The sequence below is a fragment of the Botryllus schlosseri genome, chromosome 15, assembly GCF_051294905.1.
Source record: "Botryllus schlosseri isolate E-star chromosome 15, Bs_hap1, whole genome shotgun sequence".
NCBI lineage: Eukaryota > Metazoa > Chordata > Ascidiacea > Stolidobranchia > Styelidae > Botryllus > Botryllus schlosseri.
In genome coordinates, this window is record NC_137250.1 from 17,348,656 (window position 1) to 17,363,898 (window position 15,243).

General features: G+C 40.1%; 1 protein-coding gene across 1 annotated transcript in view; it reads right to left on the reverse strand.

Moving 5' to 3' along the window:
- The window catches only part of LOC145457336 (venom phosphodiesterase 2-like), a 40,948-nt gene that overhangs the window by 13,893 nt on the left and 11,812 nt on the right, over window positions 1-15,243 (reverse strand). The window contains exons 10-18 of the mRNA XM_080335527.1: window positions 8,388-8,504; window positions 7,509-7,625; window positions 6,463-6,579; window positions 6,284-6,400; window positions 5,450-5,510; window positions 5,298-5,389; window positions 3,731-3,810; window positions 2,068-2,187; window positions 1,826-1,998 (exon numbers count right to left, since the gene is read on the reverse strand). Coding sequence (XP_080191653.1) covers window positions 1,826-1,998; window positions 2,068-2,187; window positions 3,731-3,810; window positions 5,298-5,389; window positions 5,450-5,510; window positions 6,284-6,400; window positions 6,463-6,579; window positions 7,509-7,625; window positions 8,388-8,504 — 994 coding nt within the window. The remainder of the gene's footprint in view (window positions 1-1,825; window positions 1,999-2,067; window positions 2,188-3,730; window positions 3,811-5,297; window positions 5,390-5,449; window positions 5,511-6,283; window positions 6,401-6,462; window positions 6,580-7,508; window positions 7,626-8,387; window positions 8,505-15,243) is intronic.

Here is a 15,243-nt window from a genome sequence, read left to right on the forward strand (position 1 = left end):
TGCAAGGACTTCACGATCGCTCAGGTGTCGTCGCGAACCAAAATTATACCCTTCGCGACCCATACATTAAGAAACCCTGTTATATGAGATACCTGAACGATGTAGGTCTATCCCTATTAGGGCTATGCTATGAAATCGAACCGAATGTTCTCAAATATTACTTGAACGTGACGCTAAGTTTGTCACAAACTTAATTTTTTTTCGAGAGCGCATTTTTTTTTAAATTTTGCAAAATAGGTTGATTCACTCCGTAATATTGATAACAAAGAATATAATAAAGGTATGATTTTCCATATATATTTACAGGAATATCGGAGTCGGTGTATTGAAATTTTCCGGAATCGGAGTCAGAGTCGGTATATTGAAAATGTATAAAGTCGTATTCGGTGGTAAAGTGAAGTCCTGAATTCCCTATATGTCAGGAGTGGGCAATTATTATTCTCCGCGGGCCAAATGAGAAACATAAATACGTTGGCGGGCCGAGTGAAAAATTTTAGCTATATTCTCCAGCGTATTTTAATTTTCTTTGTAAATTACATTCCTAATAGATGCTGCTCAGTGAATGTGTTGATATTAGGTAATGAGAAAGTGACGGTTAATTAAAAATATATATTTGCTGTCATGATTCGTAACATTGTTAAACATGATACATTTTGCTTTCTTAAAACCCCTATTCACGTTCTTCTGTTATAAATTTAAAACAGTGGTTCTCAAACTTTTCCAGGCACTCCTCTTTTTATGATAGTAAACAATTTCGACCCCCTTATGATATCACAAAGTGCAACCGGAATGCTAGTAATCCCAATATATAGTTTGATAGCATGGAAGATTATTGCTGTTAATGAGAGAATTGTCACATATATAAAGTCGGACAATACAGAAAGTAACAACTATAAGCTGGGGTATATCGCGCCGAGAGCGAAATTTTTTTTCAATAAATTTCGGCTTCCGGCCACCTATCTGATGCTTTCACGTCTCCCAGTTTGGGAACCACTGCACTGAAATGTATATACAGTAGTACAAAGCTTATTTTCTTGGTCGCTACTTTCCGAGCAGTGTGCAGCTTAAATAACCTTAATGTTGAGCGAAGCTTGCAGTTTTTCTGAACTTCGCCCTCCCTTGACCGAGTGTTTTTTCGTATTTTTATCATAAGACCGACTTTTGTTAAAATTCTTAATCTCGGCGACATGCTCGGCAAAAACTGAAAGGACCGGTTTACCCCTGACTCCAGTATAGTGTATTTATATAGTGTTCTAAATTCTAAACCTAAATCTTCTTTGAATTTCAGTTTTCGACTTTCTTTTTTGTGCATGACCGTTAATCCTTTATGTGTGATGATAGATATGATGAGTATGGGATTTGGAAACATATCACGTAACAAATTGAAACTCATACCGTATAATGCGTAATTTGACAATGGCAACAAGGAAGGTTTGAACTAAACTATATGGAAAGAGCGATTTCTTTTGTCTTCAATTGCTACTCATACTTTGCCACGTTGCCTTTATTTTGAATCTGGACTACGCATGCGTACGTAGGTACGTAGGTACGTATAGGCAGCGTTATCGTGGCATATTAATGAACATGCTTCAAAGTAAACGAATTTCCTGTTCATTTGATACAGCCAGTTTTAGTCATTCCAAAAGCAAGTTTTATGTTTTGATTTCCAAGGAACATTTGGCGGGCCGCACAGAATAGCTTCGCGGGCCGCACTTTGCCCAGGCCTGCTATATGTCAACCCTGCCAGTGCATTGGGTATATTTTGTAGGTACATGTGGCATGTATATAGGCCACAAGATTACGCGAAATTGATCATAACCAGCACCTGTCTTCTTTCGGGAGATCCAGCCAGTGCAACACTTGCTGTATCCGGTCTTGCTCCGGAACGGACGAGTCGAAAGGGTAATAGTAGTCCGGGTACCCGGTAATATTCACGTCTGAGCCTACCCAAAAGTAGCTGGCGCTTTTCACGCCTTGCTTGCTCGAGGTTATCCAGATCTGAGGGATAAAAAGTTCGTATTGAAGCAAGATTGTAATGATACACAAATCTCCACATATATCTCTCACCGGTTCTCCGCCCCACCATCTCGAATCGTAAGCAGCCGGCTTGCCGATTCCAAACTCGTCGTCGATTTCGTAATCGTAAAAGGTATTGGCAACGATACCGTGACTTTCGGGGTGTAGTCCCTGGTTAAATACCCGCGACATTGTTCAAAAGGTGTCAGATAACCTACACCCGGTAGTTTTCCATGATATAGTAAATGTTACAAGGTTAACAGAGACAGAGGAAAAGTGAAAGATAAATAAATTAGTTGGCCGTCACGGATATTCTATAAATTTATATCATATTGCTATGGCTCCCTCCAGTCCGTGATTGCATTGAGGCAATAGAATTTTGTCTTACTACCCCCTAACACTATTGAAACCATGTAATAAGGGCAAGGAAAGCAGGCTATGCAGACAGACTTCGGCCCGCATAAAATTTCAACATAAAAATGTAATGAAATTACGGACTTCGACTACAACTGCCAACAACGTGTTCTCAGAGATCTGACGTAGCCATTTAGAATCTTAGAATAAACACTTAAAACGTGAAGGCTAAACAAAATAAATCACGACGTAATCGAAACCATCATGTTACGGTACAGCTGGGACACTATTCGACCCGATGATACCCAACCCATTTGTATCAAAAATATGGACACTGATTTGTATAATTGGAATTTGATCGGCAAGTTAATGAATTGCCACTTTTGATTTCGTTCGTAAAGTGACGAATGTAATGGGAGCTTTGCATTTGACCGATTTATGTTACGCGCAATCTTTTGATATGTCTGAGAAATGACTACTTGTATTCGTAATTGAGTAGGAATTTACGACGCTACTTCTACTTCTACCGGAGTACAAACGCTGACTAGTTGACTACCTCTGCCTATGGAAAGATATCTTACCATTTTTGTGCGCATAAATATATTGATTGTAGGAGCACCAACCAATCCAAGAGTAAGACTCAGCGCATTGAGCGTTGTGCTATTCGTAATTCAAGCGCTCTATACGGTTGACGTTAATTTCTTCGTATCGCATTGTTTGATGCGTTTTCCAACATAATATTGACACATGCCCTACTTGTAATGAGTCTCGAGTTTCGCGTTTTGCGTTTTGATTACTGATTGATGCAGGGTTCGGCGACCTCTCTTTTAGAACATCGATTCATGTGCGATTTGATATACTGCACTATTGCAATACAGCTGGTGTTACACAATATGCCAACACCTCAATACTTGGAAGCGGGGTTAATTTTTGAAAGGTGATGAATAAATCTCGCGGCGCCCTTGTGTCTGCTGTGCGCCTTCATTCCGTTATTGATAAGTCGCTGATATCATCGGTTGATAATTCAAAATTTTCCTTCGCTCCACTGGCTTGTAAGTTTTGAGGGTGGCCAATTTGACGTCCGCTTTTCCTATCATTGGTGCTATGGTGACGATGTAATACTGATATAATTATTTATTTTTGCGGATGGGCTATCGCACTGTTCCGCAAGAAAATCAGCTTTGAGGCTTCGGCGTGATTACGTAGTCATAACGAAGAGCCTTGTTATAGGTAGTTGTTGAATTAATTCAACTTTACCCAAACTATATGTAATGCATATCCCAGCTATACGTCTTCGGCTATCAATTTCGCACCATTATCAATTTCATCTGTCGTATATATCGGCATAGCAGGGGCTTACCGTTGCAATGCTGTAATGGTTAGGAAAGGTCTTAGTCGGGTAGACAGATCGCACGAACGGTGCGTGGACTCCACAGGAAGCTGGAAAGTTAACATATGATATTGACGGAAATGAATAAATTTGTTAAATCGTCATTGTCCTGCTTCCAATAACTCAATAGGTCATACAGTCATCGGTTAAGTATGAGTGTGCCTACAAAAATTTTTAGTTTAATCTGCTAGTTGTATAAGAATAAGATGCGGGTGTAGTGTTATATGAAATTGTATAAGAACGTTATACAAGGTTGACCACTGACCATCAGTTCAGTTTACTTTTCTAGCAGTAAATAGCTTTTGTCAACGCCGCTATGTCTGTAGATCACCTTCCACTTCTACAACACATTTTGAAGCATATCTAGGCCTACATACTTTTCATACTCGGAATTTTGTCGATTAGAAAGTAGATTCTATCTAAGTTTTCATCACACGTACGAGTCAGGTCGCGAAGAGGCATATTGCAAAAGGATACGAAGACTCGGTAATATCTACCTCAGAACAGGGGCGGGCACCTCCAGTCGGCGGGCCGGATATGGGGAAATGAAGCACTTAGTGGGCCAAATTCCTGAATCAATACATTAAACGCGTATTCATCCACCTATACAAGGATTATTCGAATGTAGCGTAAATTTTAAGTTTGAAGCATAGAAACCAAAACAGTATTCAATGAATTTATTAATGTAATGTATTTCAATAGCTGTTGAAGTCCATTAAACATCTGTGGTCGACTAAAGTTGTGAACATGTTCTTTGAACTCTGGCAGCATGTCGCACACTAAGAAAACAAATAACTAAGGAAGAACTAAAAATAATTATTATTTATGCCGAAAAAAAAGAACGAATAACCTACAGTCGGTATAATTTGACGTATTGAGGAAGTAATGGAGAATTGCCGCAGTCTGTGACCACAGGCCTTATGTTATGCATCCCTGGTATGATGTATTGTATACAAACGAGGGTTGGTATTTTTTCCAAATTTACCAAGACATCAATTCATTACCGTTGAGGACATGCGTAAATGACGGCAATGCAAGACTTCTCGTGTTGACGAACTCACGCGTAAGCTCCACTCTCACACTCTACTCACACACACACACGCTAAAGAATAACCTATATTCAATATCATTTGACGTAATAAGCAGGTAGTGGGGGACTGCGGCGGACTGTGGCCGGGCGCCACATTATCATGTACGACCGGAAACTATCTGTGGACCGCTCAAAATCACCCGCGAGCCGTATGTTGCCTGTCCCTGATTAGGAACTACCTGGTTCAGTACTTCTGAGATGTCTCGTTTGCGACGTCTACTAAGTATCACCATGTCTTTTATATTGTTACTTTTACTTGTGAAAGAGTGTAATACAAGGATTACTTCAGCGCCTACATTAATCATCGTCGAACACTTTGATCACCTCTTGCTTGTGTCAAACATATACAATATACATGCATATATGCCATCACATTCGTGTTGTGGCGCTAATCGATTCACTTGCTTGCAGTTAATCAAATGCAATATATCACAAAAATTTTGTTACCTAATTTCCAGAGGTTTGGAGTGATATCGCGATACAGATAGGAATTTCGGAATCCGTCCATTGAAAACAATATAATTGGCGGGATGTCAAATCTGAATAGAGTATATGTTCCCAATGATTGCACTGGACTTGAAGGATTGCATAATACTTACCCTTCCGGACACACCATTTCATCTTCGGGCGTGCATTCATCTTCTAGCCACGATGTTCCGTCTGAAGACATGGGTACATCCAACCTAAGCATGTGCCTTTATATCCACGCACTATCGTCCGCCTTAAACTCACAGTAATTATCTGAATGTTTTTGTTCTGTTTATTCCAGGACAAAGGATATGCGGTTATTCGACTACAACTATAAATGCTATGTCGACCCGTCACTGGAAATAGGCTCTTCGATCCCAATGCCCCATGCGACGAATCATAAATCAGAATATCAGCCAAGACCCCATTCGGTATTATATTATGACGGTTTATAGAACTGATGGGTGATGATATCAGCATTCATAACTCATTGCAAGCATTGCATACGATATATTATTATTTGAGCACCGATTTTGAACCTTTGACCGTTCGTGGAACCATTACGCAACTCATCAAATTATGGTCTCGATAGCGTATAGTCTTATATACTACGAATGCGGCGGAATACTTCAAGTATATGGACCAATCAGCCGGACGTTAGCGTAATTTTCATAATGTATTTGTGTTAATCAGTGTTGTAAATGTAGATTTACAGTGTGCAGTTATACGGATTATCAATAATCAGTAGGTCATGTATAAAGTACTTATTCCATCATAACAAGCTTTTTCAAAGCCGTTTTCATGACATCCTCTATGGTGGGTCTGTGAGTGGTTGGAGTATCAATCAAATGCATCTGGTGCATTGCAAGTTGCAAGGTATAGGAATATTATAGTGACCTTCAGTTCAATACGCCTGTAAAACGTCGGATTAAGCTTACCGAAGAGCTAAATATGTTCCAACCTACTTTTGCAAGATTGCACGTAGTCCGTGCAGCAGGTGCCTTCGTCGATACATTCATCATGACAGTTACATTTGCTGCGCGTCACCCCGCATTGATTGAAACACGAATACTCGGATTCGACTGCAAACGTAATGGTCGGCTCGTTTCAAAACTGTTGGCAATTTGTGGAAGAGTGCGTATACTTCCTGGACAAAATTCCTTGAAATCATCGCAGCAATTCCCGTAGTCTTCGCAGTCGCTTGTGCATTGACACGATCTGGATCCGTCATAGCTGGCACCACACAGATTTTCGCACGAGTCTGAAAGAATGGGGAATGGTCATCGAAACTGCCTGACGAATGCGAAGTACTCTTCAGCCTCCTCGCTATACCAATTGCACTTTTGTTACGACGTCTACAACAATCGTCGAAATACCTGCCCTAATTTAAACAAACGCTCCAATGTGCTGCTAGTGGATTTTGTTGCAGACATAGGACAATGAATCTGACGGGGTAGCAGGAGTCGATTTTTGTCTTTCGGTTTCCTACCGAAAGTGGCGTGATCGGTTTACTACCGGATTCTACCTTAATTCGAGAAAATGAAGTTGGCCCACTATTGTGTGACCCCCTTCGCCCGGATGTCTTCCTTTCCGTCAATTTGTCCTCCTCTTTCAGCTTGAAATACCCAATAAGACCGCGAATAACGCAAAATGTGGGACCTAGTTTACGAGAGTCGGGTATTTCAGGAGTCGAGTTCGGAAAATGAAGTTTGCTCACTTTTGTGTTGGCGTTACCGGTGAATTGTAATCACTGCTGGATATATTCTGATAATATATTTATCGATTGCAACGCGGATAAGGAGGCCTACATATGGTCTAACTTCATATTGAATATGTAGTATTTTGGCAGGGCGTACACCAAAACATCGCCTGTGATACGATGGTACACTCTCTGAGGAAAATATGTGTATTCATATCCAAGAACCACTCGTGATAAACGGATATGCATATACAATACACCCGTGTCACACAATCCAGAATTTACCTCGGACTTACACAACGGTATAAATCAAACATAACATTCTAATCCAACTGACGTAGAAAGGTCTACAGTTTACACATTGAGACGTAGGATTGATAACCGCGACAGGATCTGATTGAGTGTACCACCCTTTGGCTGTAGATATACGCTCTATTCGCTGAGAGTGTAGAACGCCAACATCTCTTCAAAGATTGAAGTTCAATTGTTACCTTCTGTCGTGCAAGTGTCGAAAAAATCTTCGCAGCAATCACTCTCTGCTGTACAGGTGCCGTCGCACTGACACGTAAAATTGGTACTGCGTACCCCGCAGCTATCGGCGCACGACCCTATAATTTGCAGGCTGATTGTTACCACAAAATTCACCTTTTCCGATTTCAGAATTAACGGGTTTGCAGGGGCGGCTACCGGAAATTATAGATTAGAACAGCGGCTCCCAACTTGGGCGATGTCGGCACCCGGTGGGCGATTTTGAGAAACAAGGGACGAAATATCAAATGGGGGCAATTGGGGAGCGAAAACCTACGACGGGAGCGATCGAGCGTTAGTGAGATATATTTTATTAACTTATACTCGAAGTAGTCAAGAAAGCACTCAAGTAGAAGTAGAAGCATTGAAGCAAAAATCTACTCAGGTACGAGTAGAAGTAGTCCTTTTAAAAGCATCCTAAAACTTAATCAAGTAGAAGTAGAAGCAGAAGTAGTGAATTATACTCAAGTAAGTAATTAAATAGTTGAGATAAGTAGTCTCCCTCTCATGGGCTGTGAACAGCTGAAATCTGATCCCTGCGAACGCTGCAGAGATCTAGGTTCCTGGGGCTACATACCAAGACGTGCACTTCTTCCACACATATCAATTCGACAGCATCATGGAGTATTGTCGTTGTTAATATTTAGATTTTCGGAACCAGTCCGAGCATTGCATTCGATTAACAGTTGTTCACAAAAATTCGGATTATGAAAACCCAGGAAGAACAATGTGTCATCCCCAATTGCACCATTGAATATTTCAGCGGAATATAGCGAGCCGTCGCGACCCAAAATTATAACCTTCGCGACCAATACTTTACGAACCCCACTGATAGACCCTACCTGGCAAGCATTCGTCATAAAAGTCCTCGCAGCAGTTACCGTAAGACGCACACCTGTCGTTGCATTGACATTCCAAATCCGACTGATAACTTGCCCAACACCGATTTTCGCACAAAGCTGCAATCACCAACATAACTTCGTTTATAGCACTTAAAATGGAGGATGCTGTCGCCGTAGCCACCCCCCAAATTACAGTTTTACTATGAGGGAGACAATTTTTCTTCTCCCGATCGTGGGGTGACCGCAGTGAATCGATTTCCTAGTTGTCCACACAAAGATTTGGATGAAGACTTACGCCGGACTCCTTCCTACTACAATCCATTTAAGCTGGTTTGGACCGGTAATGCCATTGCAAACCAGTAGGGTTGCATTTAAAACAAATGGTTGTTTAAAACACTTTGCTTAAAACATGTTTTAAACAATGTTTTAAACAAAGACCTTTTAAAAAGTTGCATCATTATGCCATAATTGTGTAAATACTTTCCAAAAGCATGTTGTATGAGCCTACGGATCATTACCACCCGATGTAGCCGACGTATACGATATCGGAGACTTGGAAACCTCAAAGTAGTTGGTTCAACAGATAGTATACGTAGATATTTCATCAATGGAGCTATATTTACACTATATTTTCAATTGTCAATGTAAATCCATTATGGCGTCACAATTGTATATTCCTAACGTCGTGGCTTAAAAAACAACAGCAACAACAACAACAACAAAAAGATCAATAAAAAATGTTTTGAACAAGGGCCTCGTTTTAAACATGTTTGTTTTAAATTGATCTTGGTTTTAAATGCAACCCTACATATACCAGCGACTGGTTTCTTTTCAGTCAAATCCGTCGAAACCATACCTGCTGTGACCACTGAGCTGTCATAATTGCTCAAAATTTGTAGTGATATCAAATCAGTGATGAGCGGATAGTGCTTTTCGAGACTCCGAATCCCTCCGACAACTTTAGTGTCTGAGGAAAACTCCCTCCGACTCCGAAGAGCTCAAGCCCAGACTCCGAGATACTCCGATGAATCTCGTCAAGTATCCGAAACAGTCCCAAGCATGGTACACTTAGTAATGTGTTTTACTAAATTAATGTGATAATATGGTTACCCGTCATATTACAACTTTACAAGGTGTCAACTGTCTGTGTTTTGGTTTGTAATCACAATCAAGAGTGTATTCTGGTTGGACCTATCCAAAGATATCGGAGACAAAAGTTACAATACTCCGAAATTCTCCGAAAAAATATCTGTAGTAAACTCCGACTCCGCTCCGACTGTCACAAAATCAACAAAACTCCGCTCCGAATCCACTCCGACTCCGCTCCGATGCTCATCACTGTATCAAATTAGCATGCTGGTGGTCATAAAACTTACTTGCGTTCGCACATTCATCAACGAAGTCGAAACAGCAGTTTCCAAATTGCGAACATAGACTATCACAGTAACAGCTCCCTACGGATCCTACCTGGAAACAGGCGCCCACACACGAATCTAAACAAGTATCGTCTATAGCGTGTTTGAACATGAACATTGCATTTCGATTCTGGGAAAATCATCGATTAATCGTAATATCGGGAATCAGGTTGATCAAGGTTCGAGTATGTTGCCAATGTGAATGTTTTTTTCTTTGTATTATGGTAACGGCGCAATATCCTACAGTCACCAAAATCATACTGACACGTACAGATATTTTACGTGCCCTATATACATTTCCTGCATGCGAATGATACACAATTGCATGTGTATTGCGGATTTACCACCGTAATTAATATATCGAACGCTTATGTAACGAATAGGCACGGAATTCGTAAGTCCCCATTGTCATGTATAGTGATTTCAAAATATTAGAACATAGAAAATTAGAACATATTTATTGTCGCCGAACATTTTGAAGTGGCATTAAAAATGTATTGCTTCATATCCTCTGATTTCAAATAGAAATATATGCATTTTGAATTTATAAACATATCAAAATGCATATCGAATGCTGCGGTTTGATTTTCCAGCCCAGCTATACTCGAAGTAAATATCATACCTTGAGCATAAGATAGCTGGAGGAGCGCGATCATGAGTAGCAAAACCTGAATGCATTTCGCAGTTAGGTAAATCACATGAAATGAGTATTTGGTAGCTATAAAAACTCACTGTAGCTATTCCCCGCATCTTTCAAACGTCGATCAATGCAGTATTCGTAACTATAGACTTTGCCGATAAACAAGCATCACTCTGCTAATGTGTACAGGAGTTGCATTTTATATACCATCCTCAATATTTACATTATATACTACTCTCACAAGTTCTTTGAAAAAAATGTTTGCAGATATAGCGTGCCAATTGTGGGCGATGATAATAATTAACACTATATACAAGTATACATGGATTTTATTGACATCCATCCAGCTGATTTCTTTGCATACGCATACTTTGAAAATTTGCTGAGGGCACAATGGGAAGCGCAGATCGTATGTGGGACACGTGAATTTAACTTGATCAGCACTGCTTTATCTCTGAAATTTAGTTGATGTCGTGTTAGCAGGGTCGCGTTTCTTTCAATGCTTACTATTGGCACGGGCCTGATAACTTTTCCAAATTGTGAGGATTCCATTTTAGGACATTGAAGTGTTCCTATATAACATAGTGTTCCTAGTGTAATATATAACATAGTGTTCCTATATAATATATTTTCCATTTTAACTCCCAAAGAGCCCTACATGTCAATCAACTACTACGTCACAATTGAAGAATCGTGACATCAAGGCAGAGCAAATTCGAAATCACTACATGGGATTCGTCGTTTGCGCCGTATTTTATCTGTGAAAACTCGTACTGATCATGCTTGGTTGCCTTATTTGAGAAATAAGTATGGAAAATTTGAGTTCGATAGATCTTTCGTATGTTTTATATTTTTAATTGTATTGCACTGAGAGGCATATGATATTTTTCGAAGCTTAAGAGAATTAACATTTACATTTCCAACAAACGTAGACAACAGTAAAAGTATGAATCTACTTTCTACACGCTTTTTACAGTTAATGCATCGTTTGGTGTAGTATGGTATTCCTGATGGCATTGTAGTCTGGTTGATAATTGTTGTTCATATAAATTTCATACTTTCTTCAGTTATACAAGATCGTAGGTTCGTCTTGATGCTATTCTTAAATGCGAGGACCCATGATGACATACGTAGGTGGAGCCAAACATGGTCATTATGCCGCTGTATACATACCCACTTTAATGTGTGATGTTTCAGTGACGTGGGGTCAGGGGAGGCAAGCGAGGCAGTGCCTCACCTGTCTACTAGACTTTGAACATTTGTACTACCAAAAATCTCGCAACTGGTCTATTTGTTGTTCGAAAATATAGCGTGAAAGGACGGATAAGGCATGTGTGAGGCACGACCGGGCCATGCCTTACCTGTGATAGCGCAATTCATCGTAAATATCATAGAATATATAATAAATGCTATTAAACGAATATACCAACCACCACCAACTTAAATTTGAGGATTTTGAAATGGAGGTCAGAGCCCCAAACACTGAAAACGCAACTATTATCCTCTCGAAGACATGTTCATACTACGACAAAAATCATTATACTGGCCGTGCTGAAGATTTAATAACAAGTTGCTGCAATATTGATAAATTAAGCACAAAAATAAAAATTTCGAAAAGAGCGATATCTTATGCCCGAAAGAGCCATACATGACTCGCGAGCCATAGTTTCCCGACCACTGGCATATACCAACAGGACTATTTTCAAGTGATGCGTATGAATAATAGTGTCATAAAAATCCTATTTTTCAAATTACCGTAAGCGGCTCACATTCTTAAACAGAAAATGAATCCAGCGTAAACTGATTTAAATATTGCTCATATTGAATCCTATGTGACCGCAGTTGCTAGATTACATAGAACCTTGTAGATTAATATAGTTGCTTTACTCACACAGTCTACAAATTTTTGCAACTTGAAGTTGATAATTATGGGCCAGGAACGATTTGTATATCAGGGGCTTCAAACTCAATTTGAGCCGCTGGCTGTATTCAAACAATTTGTCCTTAAAATCCATATACCTTTGTTTCCCCTGGAACGTTTCGTTAGCTAGCATATAGACTTAATACATTGCATACCGGAACAGGGGGCTTTATCCCAACTACACTGTTATTCGCAAAAAATAACGGAATTGGCACAAGTACGATAATTGGCCGATTGAATACAGTTATAGACGTCTCTAAATAGTGGCCCTAACCAACGATCGATGTGTGTTGTGGACTGTCGTGTTATTACTTCGGCGAGTTCGTCCTGGAGCCCATTATGCCTAATGACCCACTTGATTGAATTGAGATTACTCATCTGAGACGAACTGGCGCTCTTACACAGCAGACATGCGAACAGTCAGCGACCTTGCTGTGGTTATCGTCTTTTCGCGTGTTGTTTGCAGATGTTAAATATGCAGAGAATAAGCTTATTATCCGCTGAATATTTAATGATAATACAGTTAATTCTAGCCGTTCGTTCAGTAGATTGCGTTAATGGAGAATCGAAAAGACAGAAATCAGACATGGGCTGTTTTAAGCACTCGCATACGAGTAACGATATATGACCAGATCATAGAACAAACAAAATTAGCAGCCTTTTATACATATAAAACGACAAATAGAAGGCGAGGCGCTTCAAGAATTTCAACCAGTACACAATATTTAACGTCATCGCGTCTGCTACGTGAATATGCAAACAAATGCTTACATTCTCTTTTATACAGTCCATTGCCTCATTTTGTACCAATGCATGTTTGATTGTGCGCGCGCACGGCACGTAACATTGAGTTCGAGTATCATGATTACTCCGTCATGCTTTTGAGCTAAAGCTACCACCTATGTCCATTGTCCAAGGATGTGTGGTGAGATAATGTATGGTGATATGATCTACAGCAGGGGTGGCCAACCGGCGGCCGTAGAAGGAAATTTGTGCGGCCGTGGACACACAATTCAATTAGTATTTGTTGGCGGCCGTCGACATGCAATTTGAATTTTACGAATTGACTCCAGGTTCCTTGAGAGATTTTACCTAATCTGAAAATTTTCTTCGCGCTGCGCGCGATGTGACAGCATTTTTCGATCTTAATATAGTAGCGCCCTTTGCAATCAGATCCCCACAGTACAGACGCGAACATCACAGGAAAATGATGCGTCTCATATACAAATATACCAACTCCTCTCTATACCGACAATCCTGATGGGAGGTCACGAAATACTAGCATGCAACAGAGTGACTAATAACAATTGGCCGAGCCGAAGATGCATCATCATTTATATATTGCCCCAAATTTCAAAATAAAGAGGACATTTAGACGTCATCGGAGGACATCTTCGATTTCCTGAAAAGGGGTGGACAAATCCTCCTGAAGGAGGACATTTGGTAATCCTACCAGACAATGTCAAGACCCTGACGATTAGAAAGCAAGTCGGGGCTTCCCTAAAACACTAATATTGTGAGGTGATAGTCATTCAGCCAGATCCATGTCTCACTCTCTCCCCAAAATGGATTCCTTAGTAACTGAAACGGGTTGCCAAGAATCGTGCGCAGCTCATGGTTCAATACAAAAGTGACAATCGACATACTTTCTGTGTTATTGTATAAAATACTATTTGTTTTGTGGTAACCATCAACATCGTCTATGTTAGAGAGCACAGCGTTGTACTGTCGTAAAGCTTTGAAAATGTGGTTGCTAAATGTGATGCCTATTTTGTTTCGAAATTGTATTCTTGCGGCCTTGACCTCTACGAAATTTCGAAAAGTTGCCAGCGGGCCGCACTGTGTTGGCGACCCCTGTTTTACACCTGTCACGTCATGGCGATGGTAGCCGCATAAGATTAAGGACAGCGGAGACTTGCCCAAAGTGACACTTTGGCGCCATCCGTTTTCGTACGTCATCGGCATAACTTGCATCCTATAGTAAGAACCACGTTTGTCAAACCGAAGGTGTGGTAACGTGTGTACGTTAATTATGATTACATATTTGGTGAACCCATCAAGACCTAAATGCTTGCCAACTGTACAATATAAGAAGTTGTGGACTTAAACGATTTTTGGAAGTATTGCCGATTTGTAAATAGCCCTTTCGGAACCAGTCGCGGGGATCTGCCTTCATAGCATACTCCAGGAACAGTGAACTGAATACGACATAGAAAACTAATAAGTTGCGAAACCGTTATTTTACAAAGCAATCGACTGTATATGCCAAACAATCGGATACGATTACTCCAAATGTTGTCTCTATTCGTCGTAATGTATATTATGGTTACAAATAACTATTACGGATTAACCTAGGTGTGATCCAGACTAGTGTTGTCCACAAAAGTCGATGACCCACAAGCCCATACTAAGGACACTGAATCTTGGGTTATTTGAAGAGCGCACATACAAATAGGCGTCACAACCTTTGATTGTATGATTTATGCTGCATTTTATACAGACGGAAAAGCAAACATGCTAGTAGTCATATCTTTACTTCCTTATTACTTTTTTACTGGGAATGTTATTCCGTTTACTGTAAATCCTACAGTACATGTTTGATTGCGATGACGCAGTTTGCCAGCAAAATATATGAGTTCTTTCAGGCAGCGTTCCAAGATGGATGCGATCGTATATACAGAAATAGCAGAGCAGAGATGAACAGCAGATTTAATAAAACATGAATCTTAAATTTGCAGCATTCATAATAATTGATCGTTTCAAGTAGATGACATTGCGGCGTCTACAAAACCAATCACACACTTTAAGTAGCAGTCTTCAAACGCGGTATGAAGTAAATAGTGATATGAAGGGTGTGTCAAATTTTTGTGCGGTACACGA